This window comes from Oncorhynchus tshawytscha, linkage group LG10 (genome assembly GCF_018296145.1).
Source record: "Oncorhynchus tshawytscha isolate Ot180627B linkage group LG10, Otsh_v2.0, whole genome shotgun sequence".
In the NCBI taxonomy this organism is placed as follows: domain Eukaryota; kingdom Metazoa; phylum Chordata; class Actinopteri; order Salmoniformes; family Salmonidae; genus Oncorhynchus; species Oncorhynchus tshawytscha.
The window spans coordinates 4,466,503-4,483,737 of NC_056438.1; the positions used below are offsets into that span (position 1 = coordinate 4,466,503).

Genomic DNA, 17,235 nt, shown 5'->3' on the forward strand with positions numbered 1-17,235 from the left:
GTACACATAGGACACTAAGGACAATCACCCACGACAAACTCAAAGAATATGGCTGCCTAAATATGGTTCCCAATCAGAGACAACGATAAGCACCTGCCTCTGATTGAGAACCACTCCAGACAGCCATAGACCTTGCTAGACAACCCACTAAGCTACAATCCCAATACCACCACCAAAACCCCAAGACAAACACACCACAATTACAAAAACCCATGCCACACCCTGGCCTGACCAAATACATAAAGATAAACACAAAATACTTTGACCAGGGCGTGACAGAACCCCCCTAAGGTGCGGACTCCCGAACGCACCTCAAAACAATAGGGAGGGTCCGGGTGGGCGTCTGTCCATGGTGGCGGCTCCGGCGCGGGACGTGGACCCCACTCCTTTAATGTCTTAGTCCCCTCTCCCTTCGTCCCTGGATAGTCCACCCTCGCCGCCGACCATGGCCTAGTAGTCCTCACCCAGAACCCCACTGGACTGAGGAGCAGATCGGGACTGAAGGACAGCTCGGGACCGAGGCAGCTCGGGACTAAGGGGAAGCTCGGGAGTGAGAGGAAGCTCAGGAGTGAGAGGAAGCTCAGGAGTGAGAGGAAGCTCAGGAGTGAGAGGAAGCTCAGGAGTGAGAGGAAGCTCAGGAGTGAGAGGAAGCTCAGGCAGGTCGATAGATCTACCAGCTCCCGGCTGGCTGGTGGTTTCAGCAGATCCTGGCTGACTGGCAGATCCTGGCTGACTGGCAGATCCTGGCTGACTGGCAGATCTGGAAGAGTCTGGTTGACTGGCAGATCTGGAAGAGTCTGGTTGACTGGCAGATCTGGAAGAGTCAGGTTGACTGGCAGATCTGGAAGAGTCAGGTTGACTGGCAGATCTGGAAGAGTCTGGTTGACTGGCAGATCTGGAAGAGTCTGGTTGACTGGCAGATCTGGAAGAGTCTGGTTGACTGGCAGATCTGGTGGCGCTGGGCAGACTGGCGGCGCTGGGCAGACTGGCGGCGCTGGGCAGACTGGCGGCGCTGGGCAGACTGGCGATGCTGGGCAGACTGGCGGCGCTGGGCAGACTGGCGGTGCTGGGCAGACTGGCGGTACTGGGCAGACTGGTGGCGCTGGGCAGACTGACGACGCTGGGCAGACTGACGACGCTGGGCAGACTGGCGGTGCTGGGCAGACTGGCGGTGCTGGGCAGACTGGTGGCGCTGGGCAGACTGACGATGCTGGGCAGACTGACGGCGCTGGGCAGACTGGGGACGCTGGGCAGACTGGGGGCACTGGTGGCGCTGGGCAGACTGGCGGCACTAGCTGCTCCATATAGGCTGACAGCTCTGGCGGCTTCTTACAGACTCACCGCTCTGGCAGCTCCGTGCTGACTGGCAGCTCCTTGCAGACTGGCAGCTCCTTACAGACTGACAGCTCCGTGCAGACTGACAGCTCCGTGCAGACTGACAGCTCCTTGCAGACTGGCAGCTCCTTGCAGACTGGCAGCTCCATGCAGACTGGCAGTTCCATGCAGACTGGCAGCTCCATGCAGACTGGCAGTTCCATGCAGACTGGCAGCTCCATGCAGACTGGCTGCTCTATGCAGACTGACAGCTCTGGCTGCTTCATGCAGACTGACAGCTCTGGCTGCTCCATGTAGACTGGCTGCTTTATGCAGACTGGCAGCTCGGGCTGCTTCATGTAGACTGACAGCTCTGGCTGCTCCATGTGGACTGACAGCTCTGGCTGCTCCATGTAGACTGACAGCTCTGGCTGCTCCATGTAGACTGGCTGCTTCATGCAGACTGGCAGCTCGGGCTGCTTCATGTAGACTGACAGCTCTGGCTGCTCCATGCAGACTGACAGCTCTGGCTGCTCCATGCAGACTGACAGCTCTGACTGCTCCATGCAGACTGACAGCTCTGGCTGCTTCATGCAGACTGACAGCTCTGGCTGCTTCATGCAGACTGGCAGCTCTGGCTGCGCTGAACAGGCGGGAGACTCCTGCAGCGCTGTGTCGGAGGAAGACTCTGGCTGCGCTGAACAGGCGGGAGACTCCGGCAGCGCTGGAGATGAGGAAAGCTCTAACAGCGCTAGATAGGCGGGAGACTCCGGCAGCGCAGGAGAGGAGAAAGGCTCTGGCTGCGCTAAACAGGCGGGAGGCTCCGGCAGCGCTGTAGAGGAGGAAGGCTCTGGCTGCGCTGAACAGGCGGGAGGCTCCGGCAGCGCTGTAGAGGAGAAAGGCTCTGGCTGCGCTAAACAGGCGGGAGACTCCAGCAGCGCAGGAGAGGAGAAAAGCGCTGGCTGCGCTGAACAGGCGAGGCACACTGAAGGCCTGGTGCGTGGTGCTGGAACTGGCGGTACTGGATCGAGGACACGCACAGGAAGCCTGGTGCGGGGAGCTGCTACCGGAGGGCTGGGGTGTGGAGGTGGTACTGGATAGACCGGACCGTGCAGGCGCACTGGAGCTCTTGAGCACCGAGCCTGCCCAACCTTACCTGGCTCGATGCCCACTCTAGCCCGGCCGATACGAGGAGCTGGAATATACCGAACCGGGCTGTGCACCCGCACTGGAGACACCGTGCGCTCCACAGCATAACACGGTGCCTGCCCGGTCTCTCCAGCCCCCGGTAAGCACAGGGAGTTTGCGCAGGTCTCCTACCTGGCATAGCCATACTCCCTGTGAGCCCCCCAAGAAATTTTTGGGGCTGACTCTCGGGCTTCCATCCGCTCTGCCGTGCTAGCTCCTCATAATGCCGCCTCTCTGCTTTTGCTGCCTCCAGCTCGGCTTTGGGGCGACAATAATCTCCAGGCTCATTCCAGGGTCCTTTACCGTCCAATTCCTCCTCGCATGTCCATATCTCCAGGTGGTGCAACCTCTCCCACTGTAGCTGCTGCTGCTCCTGCTGCTGCTGCCTCTGTTGACACGCCGCTTGGTCCGTTGGTGGTGGGTGATTCTGTAACGGTTTTCTAGTGGTGATGAAGGAGAGTCGGACCAAACTGCAGCGTGTCGATTGCGATCCATGTTTAATACAACAAAGAAAACATGAACACTACACAAAACAATAAACGAAACCGAAACAGCCTATCTGGTGCAAACTAACAGAGTACACATAGGACACTAAGGACAATCACCCACGACAAACTCAAAGAATATGGCTGCCTAAATATGGTTCCCAATCAGAGACAACGATAAGCACCTGCCTCTGATTGAGAACCACTCCAGACAGCCATAGACCTTGCTAGACAACCCACTAAGCTACAATCCCAATACCACCACCAAAACCCCAAGACAAACACACCACAATTACAAAAACCCCATGCCACACCCTGGCCTGACCAAATACATAAAGATAAACACAAAATACTTTGACCAGGGTGTGACACCCATATCCTCATTAGGGTAGGCTTTTCCAGAATCCTGAGTTTTAAGTCTTTACATTAACTGACTGAATTACACAGGTTTGCAATATGTCTCGCAAACTGCAGGTTGTGTATGGCAAAAAACTTTTAGGGTGATTTTAACCACTTCCGGTTGCTTCAGGAAGCTTAGAATCAACACAAGGAGACGTCATAGTGATGCCTGATGGATTTTCATCGAAGAAAGGTTCCTAAAGCATTCATAACCCACATAGGCTTCAGGTTGAATTTAGAAGAAAAGGCAATGTATTCCTATGGGGAGAGATGTCAATGTAAACTGTGATCTCAAAAAAAAATGTTTTCACTGTTATTAAGGGTTAATGCCACATGGTCAAGGTTAGGCTTGCACAGTTCGGCAATTGTGCTTCTAACACTAACGGTTCTCTCGCTACTTTTTTCACAGTCGCTGCGCTCAGACCGAGCGAGCTACGGTCTAGCGGGGCATCTCGTTGAACTCGGCACAGCCTAGAGATTATGGTAATGCCATTGCCGGCTCTGTGTGTCTTTTAAAGCACCGCACTGTGTCACTCCATCCTTGCTGTTGCTGTGTGTGTGTGTGAGAGAGGTTTTCTTTGACATCTGTTTGGAGAAATGCCAGGAGAATGCGACCTGCCCGAATGCATAGTGCCAAATAAAGTTTATATTGGTATGAATATGAAGTACCCTAACCAGTCTGGCCCTAAAAGATCAGATGGCATCAACATGTAACAAAACCAGGGAATATGAATCATCTTTCATCCTACAAGTTCTAATACAACATTTACTCATGTAAAGATGAAGAGCATGTACTTTATTGTACAGGATGATATAAAGCAAACAATGGAATGATTTAGTGAAATGTGATGATGTAGACTCAGTAAAGGGGTCTTTCATCCCTCTGTGGTCTGGAACAATTCTTCAGACTCAGAGTAGCATGGTTCTGATTCTGGACTCTGCTGAACTCCTGTATATATTGGAATTACATTTTGATATCTTTGGAGGACCACAGCTGCCATAATTAGAATTAAATTAGAAGAGATGAAGAGATGTCATGACAGAGGGACACAGGAAGAAGAGAGATCATGACACTGAAATCATTGGAGATTCTTGTAAAGAAAGCATAAAGAGTGCCAATGTAGGAATCAAGAGTAGTGATGTGTTGGAGTTTAAAGTGGTGATGGTGTTGGATGAGACCACAGGGCCTTATTTCCACTTGGTGGAACAGTTGATTCTAACAGTGCCTGGTGGAGACTCAGTACCCGGGATCTTCTGTCCAGAACTATTCACACACCAACAGTAACCTACCAGAAAGACATGTTAATAACCTGTTAAATATATATTTACACATTTTACTGTAACACATTGAATTGTCACTTTCAACTCAATTGGAACACTTATGGTGTGTGTGGTAACCTGTAGAGCCTGAACATTGCTCAGGTTTGTATTGTCCATCGTTGTCACACGTGGGGACGTAGACTCCAGGCCTGACGTTTTTCAAAGCATTTTCTCTAGCAATCTCACAGGGAGTCTTGGGTCGTATCATACCATCTAAACACATAGATAACATTCTTTGTAACAATGACATTACATAGTATAACATACATTGCTGGACAAACATCCTGGAAGCTCTGGCTGCATCTGGAATCTTGGGTTGCGTCCCCTATGGGCCCCTGTTCCCCTATGGGCCCCTGTTCCCCTATGGGACCCTGTTCACCTATGGGACCCTGTTCCCCTATCGGCCCTGTTCCCCTATGGGCCCCTGTTCTCCTATGGGCCCTGTTCACCTATGGGGCCCTGTTCCACTTTGGGCCCTGGTCAGGAGACTGCATCCTATATAGGACCCTGTTCCCCGAAGGGCCCTGGTCAGGAGACTGCATCCTATATGGGACCCTGTTCCCCGAAGGGCCCTGGTCAGGAGACTGCATCCTATATGGGACCCTGTTCCACTTTGGACCCTGTTCAGGAGACTGCATCCTATATAGGACCCTGTTCCCCGAAGGGCCCTGGTCAGGAGACTGCATCCTATATGGGACCCTCCCTGTTCCCCGAAGGGCCCTGGTCAGGAGACTGCATCCTATATGGGACCCTGTTCCCCGAAGGGCCCTGGTCAGGAGAAGTGCCCTATACGGAATAGGAAGCTATTTCAGATGTACATTTCTGAAATATTCAGTTGTTGCTTCACTCCTTCAGAGATCTTCACTGGGTCTCTCCCTTTGTCCTGCCTGTGAGTTAAATTCTCCCTCTCCATTTTAAGGACCCGTCCAGTCAGAACCCTCCCTCTGGAACCCCGCACGGAGAGTTGGAGGTTCGAAATGGCGGCGAGTAGGAAAGAAAAAAAAATGCAGGAAATTCAGAAATAGTTGGTGAAGCAACAGCTGTGCTGGAATGACAACAATATGGCTGTCAATTCTGATGGTGTGTAGCGGGAGGATGAGGGTTAATGACCTGAATGGTCGGAAGTGGAAAAACACAGGAAGAAAAGAGATAATGATACAGAAAGACAGGAAGAAGAGAGATCATGATACAGAAATCAGTTTAGCTTCTTGTCAAGAAAGCATAAAGAGGTCCAATTTAGGAAGCAAGAGTAGTGATATGTTGGAGTTTAAAGTGGTGATAGTGTTGGATGAGACCACAGGGCCTCACTTACTCTGGGTGGAACATATGATTGGACCAATGCCTGGTGGAGTCTCAGTACCCGGGATCTTCTGTCCAGAACTGGTCACACACCAACAGTAACCTACCGGAAAGACGTGTTAAGTTAAGGAGAGTGTGAATTTTTTCCTCTTTTTGTCAAAAATCGCACAAAATTTCAACGTCCTGCTACTCATGCCGGGAATATAGTATATGCATATGATTAGTATGTGTGGATAGAAAACACTCTGAAGTTTCTAAAACTGGTTAAATCATGTCTGTGACTATAACAGAACGTCTGTTGCAGTCAAAACCCCAAGGAAATCTGTTCACAAAAAACACACAACAAATATCACTCCGCCAGTCTCTGTATTGTCTATGGCAAGAGAAAATAGATAGGGTCCAGTTTACAGTTCCTACAGCTTCCGCACGATGTCGCCAGTGTTGGGAATTGAGTTGAAGTTAATCCTTGGTGGAATGAGAAATAGGCACTTCCTGTCATCGAGTACACAACAGAAAGTTATGAAAGAGAGAAAATCGTCCATGATTTTTTGACTTGCTGCTATTGAATACAGATCGCTCCGTGATCAATTTGATCGATTATTAACGTTTACTAATACCTAAAGTTGGATTACAAAAGTAGTTTGAAGTGTTTTGTCAAAGTTTATAGGCAACTTTTTTAATTTTAAAAAATGACGTTGAGTTTTGAAACAGAGTTTTTTCCTGGATCTGACGGTCTTCATAAATGGACATTTTGGGTATACATGGACCGATTTAATCGAAAAAAAGACCCAATTGTGATGTTTATGGGACATATAGGAGTGCCAACAAAGAAGCTTGTCAAAGGTAATGAATGTTTTATATTTTATTTCTGCGTTTTGTGTAGCGCCGGCTACGCAAATTATTTTGTTTACGTCCCCTTCGTGTATTTCGGGGGGTTGCATGCTATCAGATAATAGCTTCTCATGCTTTCGCCGAAAAGCATTTAAAAAATCTGACATGTTGGCTAGATTCACAACGAGTGTAGCTTTAATTGAGTACCCTGCATGTGTGTTTTAATGAAAGTTTGAGTTTTATCGAGTACTATTACTTGTCACTCTGAAATTTCCCCTGATGTTGATCCCTGTACAAAGACTGCAGCCATATTAATAACCTGTTAAATATATAATATTTACACATTTTACTGTGACATATTGAACTGTCACGTTCAACTGAATTGGAGCATTTATAGTGTGTGTGTGTGTTTTAACCTGTAGAGCCCCAACATTGCTCAGGGGTGTATCGTCCAGCGGCGTCACACGTGGGGATGTAGGCTCCAACTTGGCCATATGGCACGGCAGCATTTCTAGCATCCTCACATGGGGTCTTGGGTCGTATCGCACCATCTGGACACACAGGCAACATACATTGTATTGTGGACATAACATAAAAATGATGGATATACATTCTGGAATCATGGACTGTGTTCTATAAGGGACCCTTTTCCCCTTTGGGCCCTGGTCAGGAGACTGCATCCTATATGGGACCCTGTTCCCCGAAGGGCCCTGGTCAGGAGACTGCATCCTATATAGGACCCTGTTCCCCGAAGGGCCCTGGTCAGGAGACTGCATCCTATATGGGACCCTGTTCCCCGAATGGCCCTGGTCAGGAGACTGCATCCTATATGGGACCCTGTTCCCCGAAGGGCACTGGTCAGGAGACTGCATCCCATATAGGACCCTGTTCCCCTATTGGCCCTGGTAAGGAGCCTGCATCCTATATGGGACCCTGTTCCCGAAGGGCCCTGGTCAGGACACTGCATCCTATATTGGACCATGTTCCCCTTTGGGCCCTGGTCAGGACACTGCATCCTATATGGGACCCTGTTCCCTTTGGGCCCTGGTCAGGAGACTGCATCCTATATGGGACCCTGTTCCACTTTGGGCCCTGGTCAGGAGACTGCATCCTATATAGGACCCTGTTCCCGAAGGGCCCTGGTCAAATTCTGCTACTTGTTTAAAACGCCTGTGGAGTCAAATTCCAGTTTCGTAGAAGAGCTGATGAAACTAAGACTGGAAATTTAATCTGTGTTATTTCCTGATAGTTGCTAGACAATCCAATGATACATCCAGTTGAATGATCAAACCATTCATATCAGAATACCTCAGTCCAGCATCTAGACACCAATATACATCTCTGGTACTAGAGGAGTGGCAGGTAGCCTGCAGTTAGAGAGTTGGGCCAGTAGTTCAAATCAGTGAGCTGACAAGTTGATATATCGATCTATGTGCCCTTAAGCAAGGCGCAACCTTCATTTCTCCAGTGTCAAGGTTGATAATGGCAGACCTCTCAGAGGGTGTCCCATGGAGAACCGGTAATGAATAGAAACACATTTCCAAATCACACCTGTGTATTAACACCTACGAGTGTGTGTGAAGTAGGTGTGGTATGTTTAATTAAGATGTTGGTGAGTTGGTGTGAGGTATGTCCCGCTTACCTCCCATAGCAAAAGCCGTGCTGACAAGCAGAATGATAGTCAATATCGCCATGGTGATAGTCTCCTGAGAGAGAGAAAGAGAGATTAGTTGAGCATTTTAAAGGATCTGGAATGGCTGTGGGTACTAGAGGAGAGGTTAAGGAAATCCACTATTAGGTACAAAACTGAAATAACAGCCAAAGCAGCATTTTCTAAACCCAGTCCTGAGGACCCCAAGAAGAATTATGGGCAACACGGGGCTACTCGTCTTCTGATGTAACTCAGGTATCACTTCTTCAACCACATACAATAGATTAGCCTGGCACACAGGAATATGTATCCTTCTCAAATGGCTCCTCACTCCTTGTGTAGTGAACAACCTTTGACAAGGGCCTACAATGCACTATATAGGGAATGGGAAGCATTATAGATAGTCAGAGACTACCCATTTACTGCAAAGGTAACTATTAGTCTACGCTCTTAAAATCAGGGGGCCACTTCACAAAAATGGTACTGGGAGACAGTTCCAGATATGTATATTTGTGTCTAGATGCTGGACTGAGGTATTCTGATATGAATGGTTTGATCATTCAACTGGATGTATGATTGGATTGTCTAGCAACTATCAGGAAATAACAATGATACAATTTCCAGTCTTAGTTTCATCAGCTCTTCTACAAAACACAAAACCAGAATTGACTGCAGAAGGCTTTTAAACAACTTCAATATTTAGCCAGGAAGCTCTGATTTGAACTACTGGCCCAACTCTCAAACAGCGTCCAGGAATGTATATTGTCCTGAAATGTTATGTCCACATTACAATGCATGTTACCTGTGTCCAGATACTATGATACGACCCAAGACCCCATGTGAGGATGCTAGAGACACCACTATAAATGGCTCAATTGGAGCCTACATCCCCCACGTGTGACGACAATGGACAATACACCCCCGAGCAATGTTGGGGCTCTACAGATTAACACTGACGCACAAAATTCTCAATTCAGTTGAATGTGACAGTTCAATGTGTATTGATTGTACATGCAACATGTCTATTTCTGGAAGGTTACTGTTGGTGTGTGAACAGTTCTGGACAGAAGATCCAGGGTACTGAGACTCCACCAGGCACTGCTAGAATCAACTGTTCCATCAAGGTGTGTGTGTATATACATACTCATTCACTAAATGTTACTACTTTTCAGCTGATTCTTGATGTGTATATTTTGTTGTTGTCTGTAATTGTATATGAAAGGCGTTGGAAGTAAGATGTAGAAGACTGACAGTTGTCTTTACTGTACTACAGTAAGGGAATACCCCCCTGAAATGGACAAAAATGAATGGGAAGTCATTGGCATTGGACAAACTATATACACGGTGTCCAATTCGTGTAAAGTTGATTGCAAATGGCATATGGCAAATGCCAGGTGTAACACTTTGAAAATCCAACAGCGAGCGTGCTCCACCGTGGTTTTTCATATTGCAAATGCAACCCAAGTCAACATCCAAAAGCAAAATCCAAAAGCATATGTTTTGGCATATGTTTTGTCCATTTGCAATATGATTTCATAGGAAGTCAAAAGTCCAAAATAGCAAACATTTTCTAAAAAACTTCACCACACCCTTAAAAAAGTGCTTTCTGGACCGTTTTTCAAAATTCTTTCGATTTTTGTGTCAATTACACATGTATAAGAACTCTATCAACATACTTTCGTCATATATTATTATCATCATTTTTTTAACTTGTGCATAACGCATATGTTTTCTCCATTTGCAATATGATTTCATAGGAAGTCAAAAATAGCAAAATTTTATAAAAAACTTCACACACTCAAAGTGCTTTCTGGACCATTTTTCGAAATTCTTTTGAATTTTGTGTCAATACACATGTATAAGAACTGTATCAACATACTTTAGTCGTATTTTATTATCATAATTTTTTATATATTTCTTTACTTGTGCATAAGGCATATGTTTTGTCCATTTGCAATATGAATTCATAGGAAGGCAAAAGTCAAAGTCAAAAGTCACTCTTTTTGGGGCCAAATGCCATAAGAAATTTGACTTGCTCAAAAATACTGCAGAAATGCTAAATTGACTGGCCTGAAGAACACAGGATGGCCGGGCAGTGATAGTTGCTCCTTTCCATCGCTCGTTGTGTTGATTTCATTATGTCCATTTGTTTATGTTTTCTCACTTTTGCAAAGTCACTGTTCATTTGCAATATGGTTCAATGGGCATTTACCAACACGAATTTGTCATGCTATAAAAATTGTGCAGGAATGCGAAATTGACTGGCCCGATGAACTTGGGATGGCTGGGCAGTGATTCTGGTACCTCTCCATCGCTCGTTAGGGTTGATTTCAGAATGTCACTTTGGTGATGGTACCTCACTGTTTAAACATATTGCAAATGGACAAGAGTCACCAGCAAGTCACCGTCCATCAGTCAATTAGATATCATTCTGACACCAAACTGATACAAACTGACACCAAACCCACTTTTTCCAACTCGTTTAGTAGCCAACTATCACATACTACAGAGATGGCCCAAAATTCACAACGCATTCTATTCAAACCATAATAAAAACGTAAAACACGTAGTTACGTTCCAGCTGCGGGTCCAGTTCAGATGTCATGTGTAGGCCTAGCTGAGGCGACCCCGAATCCCAAGTTTTGGCTTGATAGGTAATTTGGTGTCCGAGCAAAACCCTAATTGGTGCTGAAAATCCATTTTTTTCCAAGACTTGCTACGGGGTCCTTGAATGTGCTATCGGACAGAAACGTTGGGTTCCGTCTCTATGGGCCGAGACGGTCGCAATGCACCTAGTCTTGTGACTCTGGGACATTTCTAAATGGCGTCATTTTCATGATGCAAAAATGAATTGAAGTCATTGCAAATGTACGAGGCTGTTTCTCGGTCCGAGAACCTTCTAGAGCCAAGTAACACACCACGCACTATTGACCTGAGGTCTAGAACAGGATTCTAAAGTTTCTTTAAAAGTTCCAACAAGGTTAACTAATGCAGGCAGTATATTTCTCTACGCACCCCAATGTGTCCCACCTTCCAAGCTGTGTGTGTGTGATTTAGTTTTCCTTTGAAATTTTATGGGAAAAATGACTGATTTACAGTTCATGGTGGTTGCGTAATCACACTTATGACGTTTTGGAAAGATTTGACTATTTTAACCCCTCGAAACAGCCCCTGAGACACCAATTATGGCACTTCCGGTTGGCACAGTGGAAGAACTGACCGATTTACACAGGGTTAAACACATTTATCCTCTGATTGGGTATGGAAAAACACGTTTAGGGTGCCTTTACAGAATCGACACAGGTAGAGTAGTGTCCTGATGGACTGTCATTTACAGGTTTAAGGAACTAGGCTTCAGGTTTACTTTAGAGGACAGGGTTGAATGTCATTGTAATTTATCAAAAACCCTGTTTTGCTGATTGGGTTAATGGAAAAACACGTTCGGGGTGATTTTTAACCACTTCGGTTGCTTCAGGAAACGGTTCTCTCACTGTCACCCAAAAGCAAATGACATTTAGGGCCAGGCTCATGGTCGCTGCATTCAGAGCAAGCTACGGTCAACTGGATATGGATCTTCAACTGGATCTGTAACTGTTTAAAAAAAAAACTATTTTTGAACATCACCAATTTGACATTGCATGATTTCTCTTAAATGATGATAGATAAATGGCTGGTTCTTTTTTTATTGACACCGGAGGCTCCTTGACTTTGACGTGAAGAAGGAAAAATTATTGCTCTATTTTAATTTTGGACCTTTTAATCGCAGAAAAATGGCCATAACTCAAAAACCGTTAAGGCCTAGACGCCATCTTGTTCGGGGCCAACTGCCCATTATGCCAAACCTACGCTCACCAAGATTCGTCTTCAAAGTCTTTTACGTTTTGGAGATAAAGCCACGTCGTGATTCGTGATGTTTTGTACATTTGCAATATGATTCCATTCGCCCTCTTGTGGGATTTATCGCGACAGCGGAAAAATGACCAAAATGTGATTATTTTATAAAACGGAAAACGAATGTCCGAGAGAGAGAGTTTGATGCCTTCCCGGTAGATCCGGCCCTGCCGCACGGCCCGACGCCGTCCTCGAAATTTACAAATGTTTTCGGACGTCTAGTAAGGGACCGTACATTTGCAATATGGACTTTCTCACTAACCATTTGGCGAATGTCAAAATGTTCCCTTAAGGTATGAAATGCCTATTTATGTTGTAAATGTGAACATGAATTAACGCTGCCACTTCAGACTCCTCTTGTTTTATTCTTGTACGGAACCCAATGATTTATGAGAACTTACTTGATAGGTTGATGTCCTCTGTGTGATTTGTGTCTTGTTTGACACATCACCTTCACACTTTATTAGAATACTTATGAAATGCACAGTTATTTTTGGTAACACTTTTTTCTCTCATACTCCAACCCCATTGGATGCATTGAACGAATGCCTCTACTGTAAAGGGGGGCCAAATGAGAGGAGAATCAGTCAGGTCTGCCATGACCTGACCATGTGCGTTCACATGAGAGGGATCTCTGTTCCATCGCTCACCTTAAGTCCATGTAATACCCACGATTGGAAATTCATTTGAGATTTATGTTAAAAACATTCTAAAGATTGCTTCAATACATCGTTTGACATGTTTCTACTGACTGTTACGGAACTTTTGGACATTTCGTCAGCCTTTAGTGAACGCGCTTCGTGCTAACGCACTAACAAAAGTAGCTACTTGGACATAAATGATGGACATTACCGAACAAAACAGACATTTCTTGTGGGAGTCCTGGGAGTGCATTCCGACGAAGATCATCAAAGGTAAGTGAAGATTTATAATGCTTTTTATGAGTTTTGCTGACTGCACAATTTGGCAGTTAATTTGCCAAAATATTGCAATATCCCTTTAAGTACATAACCTACTGTATAGCTGGGGGTACTGGAGGAGAGTGTCACATTGTTATAAAGGAGACAGGAATGCGTAATAGGGTTTTTTATTTTCCCAAATTACAGTGTGCCATGTAAAGGCACGGGGACGAAGACCAAGCAAACACATATACAAAACACAGGGCTGAAACCCATTCAAAAGAGCGAGGAGTACCTCGAATAAATACACAGGTGGAGACCCGAAAACACAAGCACACAATGATACAACACGGGACGAGACCCCTAATCATCTATGCACAATACAAGTGGCACGAAAGCCAAAACAACAAGGCACAGGTACTCACACGACCAACGGACATTGGAACATGGATGCTTCTCAAATGGCTTCTTATCCCCTATGTAGTGCACTACTTTGGACCAGGGCCCACAGTGAACTAAATTAAATAGAGAATAGCTCATGGCCACAAAGGTAATATGGACCCTTGTCTAAAGTAGCTCACTACGTAGGGAATGGGAGGTCAGTTGGGACATAGACAGGTATTAGATGAACAGATGTTGAAATCTCACCTTCTGAAGTCTTCAGTTGTAGCTTCACTTCTTCAAAGGTCTTCACTGGGTCTCTCTCTCTCTGTCCTGCCTGTGAGTTGAGTTCTACCTCTCCTTTTTAAGGACCCGTCCAGTCAGACCCCTCCCTCTATTTTTCAAAATTTCTCTCTCTCGCTCTCTCTCTCTCTCGCTCTCTCTCTGTCTCTCTCTACCTCGCTCTCTCTCTACCTCTCTCTCTCGCTCTCTTTCTCGCTCTCTCCCTCGCTCTCTCTCTCGCTCTCTCCCTCGCTCTCTCTCTCGCTCTCTCCCTCTACCTCTCTCGCTCTCTCTCTCTCTACCCCTCTCTCTCTCTCTCTCTCTCTCTCTCTCTCTCTCTCTCTCGCTCTCATCCTTCAATTCTCTATACTTTCTGTCCAGCCCAAACCCTGCTGGACCTGTCTGACATCTACCTGTTTGACAGGGTTGGGGTCAATTCAAAGTGAAGGTGTTCAACTTTTGTAACACATTCATGTGTTGCTTATTGGGTCACAATATTGTTATGAAGAGACTTAATTCTACCTAATTGAAGCTGATGAAGATGTAATCTGAAGTGCATTACAATGTCTTGGAAACACAATGCTATTTCAGAAGGAGATAAATAATGAGCAGGAAAACCTTTTGTCCTCATTGTGATGTCACCAGATAGACTTTAGATGCAGCATCAATTTAACCATAAGTTCTGAAATGTTAAATTCATTTGAATTAACTGCTGTCTGTCGAATTGATCTTTTGCCCCAGAATGTTGGGCAACTGATCGTAGCAACTGACGTAGCAGCTGTCGTCAAGTCCAACACCTTGGACAAGCTCATGAAACATGAAATCCATTGAGAGGATTACATAAAAGGTAGAGTTTTCATTGAAAAACTAATAGTTTAAATTGCTAAATATTTTAACAGTGCACCAGGGATACTTGCTACTGTGATTCCTGTGATTCCTTCCTGGAGTTTTTTCAAATACAAAATTATTATTACTTTGTTATATTGTTTGCTGGCTCAGCTGGTTAGCGAGCTCTGTCTCATTGACAACCCAATGTTGCTAATGGCCAGCTATCTATCCTGTTAATATAACTTGTTTTGTTAGCTAGGTAATGTTAGCTAGGTATGTTAGAAATGTTATGATCACAACTCTCATCTGTTGTCGACATAAGAATTCCATTTGGGAGCACCAGCTAGTTAGCTAGGTAATGTTAGCCATGTTATGAGCACCAGCTAGTTAGCTAGGTAATGTTAGCCATGTTATGAGCACCAGCTAGTTAGCTAGGTAATGTTAGCCATGTTATGAGCACCAGCTAGTTAGCTAGGTAATGTTAGCCATGTTATGAGCACCAGCTAGTTAGCTAGGTAATGTTAGCCATGTTATGAGCACCAGCTAGTTAGCTAGGTAATGTTAGCCATGTTATGAGCACCAGCTAGTTAGCTAGGTAATGTTAGCCATGTTATGAGCACCAGCTAGTTAGCTAGGTATGTTAGCCATGTTATGAGCACCAGCTAGTTAGCTAGGTAATGTTAGCCATGTTATGAGCACCAGCTAGTTAGCTCCAAAAGTGGTTGGTAACGTTTGGCTGCATGCCGACAGTGCATTCAGAGCCATTCATTTAAATAATCGACTTGTATTTTCTTCCAGAGTTTCCTGGTCTTTGCATTAACAAGATATTCATTTCCAGCATCTTTCAGACCATTGAAAATGCAAAAAAAAGAGAGGAGGACATACACACCCTGCCCCACCGCTACCAATGATTCTCAGCTAGCGGTGGCCAATGTTAGCAGAAGTTTGTAGTGGGTTTTTACATAATCGTAGTGCAAAAGTATTGCACAAAAAATACCATAAACCACATAATCTCAGTGTGATTTAATTTAAAACAGTCTGCAAGATGAGAGGAGAGGTGATAGATCAATGTCTTAAGGCTAAAGTATTGGAAGAGAGATATGCCGTAGGACCAGCAGCATTCCTTTGTGAGGAGGAGAGAAGGTGGGAGAGGGTAAATAGCTAGCCTCTCTTTCACCAAACCTTGTCATCAAGGTGACTTTCTGTATTTCTGGAAGAACAGGACAATGGAATAGATGGATGAGGTATGTCCCAAATAGAACCCTATTCCTTACATAGTGGACTAGTTGTGACCCTATAGGCCCTGGTCAAAAGCAGTGTACTATGTTGGGAATGTCTTGAAATAGTTTTATTGTGTAAGATGGTTCTTATGGTACCCCTGTAGCAAAATATGTTGTCTTAAGTTCATTTAACCCTCCCGTGGTCCTGGGGTCAGGGTGACCCAGGTCCTGTCCTCCCCTTTCTGTGCTCTGTGCTCGCGGGTCAGAGCGACACAGGCCCTGTGTTTCCAGGGCTCCCGCTCTGCGCTGGCGGGGTCAGAGTGACCGTGCCAGCCACTGGCGAGGTGTGTGCCTTTGAGCGTAGTAGAGAGTCTGCGAGTGTGGCGAGGCGTGTGCCCGGCTCCCCGCTCCGCGCTCTGGGCTCGCAGCTCTGCGCTCTTGGGTCAGAGCACCTCAGCCAGACGCTGCACAGGTCCGGACGTGCCTCGCTGTGTGCTAGAGAGCAGCCGAGTGTTCTTGTTGTGCTCTGCGCTCTGCGGGTCAGAGCGACCCAGCCAGCCGCTGCACAGAGACACAAACTGAACAAGTTCCACAGACATGTAACTAACAGAAATGGAATAATGTGTACCTGAACAAAGGGGGGGGGGTCAAAGTCAAAAGTAACAGTCAGTATCTGGTGTGGCGACCAGCTGCATTAAGTACTGCAGTGCATCTCCTCCTCATGGACTGCACCAGATTTGCCCGTTCTTGCTGTGAGATGTTACCCCACTCTTCCACCAAGGCACCTGCAAGATCCCAGACATTTCTGGGAGGAATGGCCCTAGCCCTCACCCTCCGATCCAACGGGTCCCAGGCGGGCTCAATGGGATTGAGATCCGGGCTCCTCGTTGGCCATTGCAGAATACTGACATTCCTGTATTGCAGGAAATCACACTCGTTCTGTGCAGTATGGCAGGTGGCTTTGTCAAGCTGGAGGGTAGTTAGGATGAGCCTGCAGTAAGGGTACTTCATGAGGGAGGAGGATGTCTTCCCTGTTCTTCCACTTTAAGATGACATATTATCATCATTGACAAAAAGATCATTGACAAAAAAAATCTGTTATTCCATTCAGTTATTCCACTCCTCATCTCATACCCTAACCTCTCCCCTCTCCCATATCCCTCTCCCCTCCTCCTCTCATACCCTAACATCTCCCCTCCTCCTCTCATACCCTAACATCTCCTTTCTACCATACCTCTCTCCCCTCC

The 17,235-nt window shown here is 46.0% G+C and overlaps 1 protein-coding gene across 1 annotated transcript; it reads right to left on the minus strand.

Annotated features, from left to right (window-relative positions):
• Positions 1–4,178: 4,178 nt before the first annotated feature.
• LOC121847390 (saxiphilin-like) lies at positions 4,179–13,995 on the minus strand. The gene is made up of 6 exons (XM_042328054.1): positions 13,926–13,995; positions 8,479–8,542; positions 7,253–7,387; positions 6,019–6,108; positions 4,785–4,919; positions 4,179–4,672 (listed from the first exon to the last, which is right to left on the minus strand). The coding sequence occupies exons 2-6, from the start codon at positions 8,528–8,530 to the stop codon at positions 4,575–4,577; spliced, it is 510 nt and encodes a 169-aa protein (XP_042183988.1). The 5' UTR covers positions 8,531–8,542; positions 13,926–13,995; the 3' UTR covers positions 4,179–4,574.
• Positions 13,996–17,235: the final 3,240 nt, after the last annotated feature.

Excerpts from the sequence above, each read along its gene's own strand:
- LOC121847390 (XM_042328054.1), bottom strand. The coding sequence starts at position 8,530 with ATGGCGATATTGACTATCATTCTGCTTGTCAGCACGGCTTTTGCTATG. Across the intron at positions 6,109-7,252 it reads GCAATGTTGGGGCTCTACAG|GTTACTGTTGGTGTGTGACC; the intron begins GTTAAAACACAC and ends TCTTTCCGGTAG. Across the intron at positions 4,673-4,784 it reads GCAATGTTCAGGCTCTACAG|GTTACTGTTGGTGTGTGAAT; the intron begins GTTACCACACAC and ends TCTTTCTGGTAG.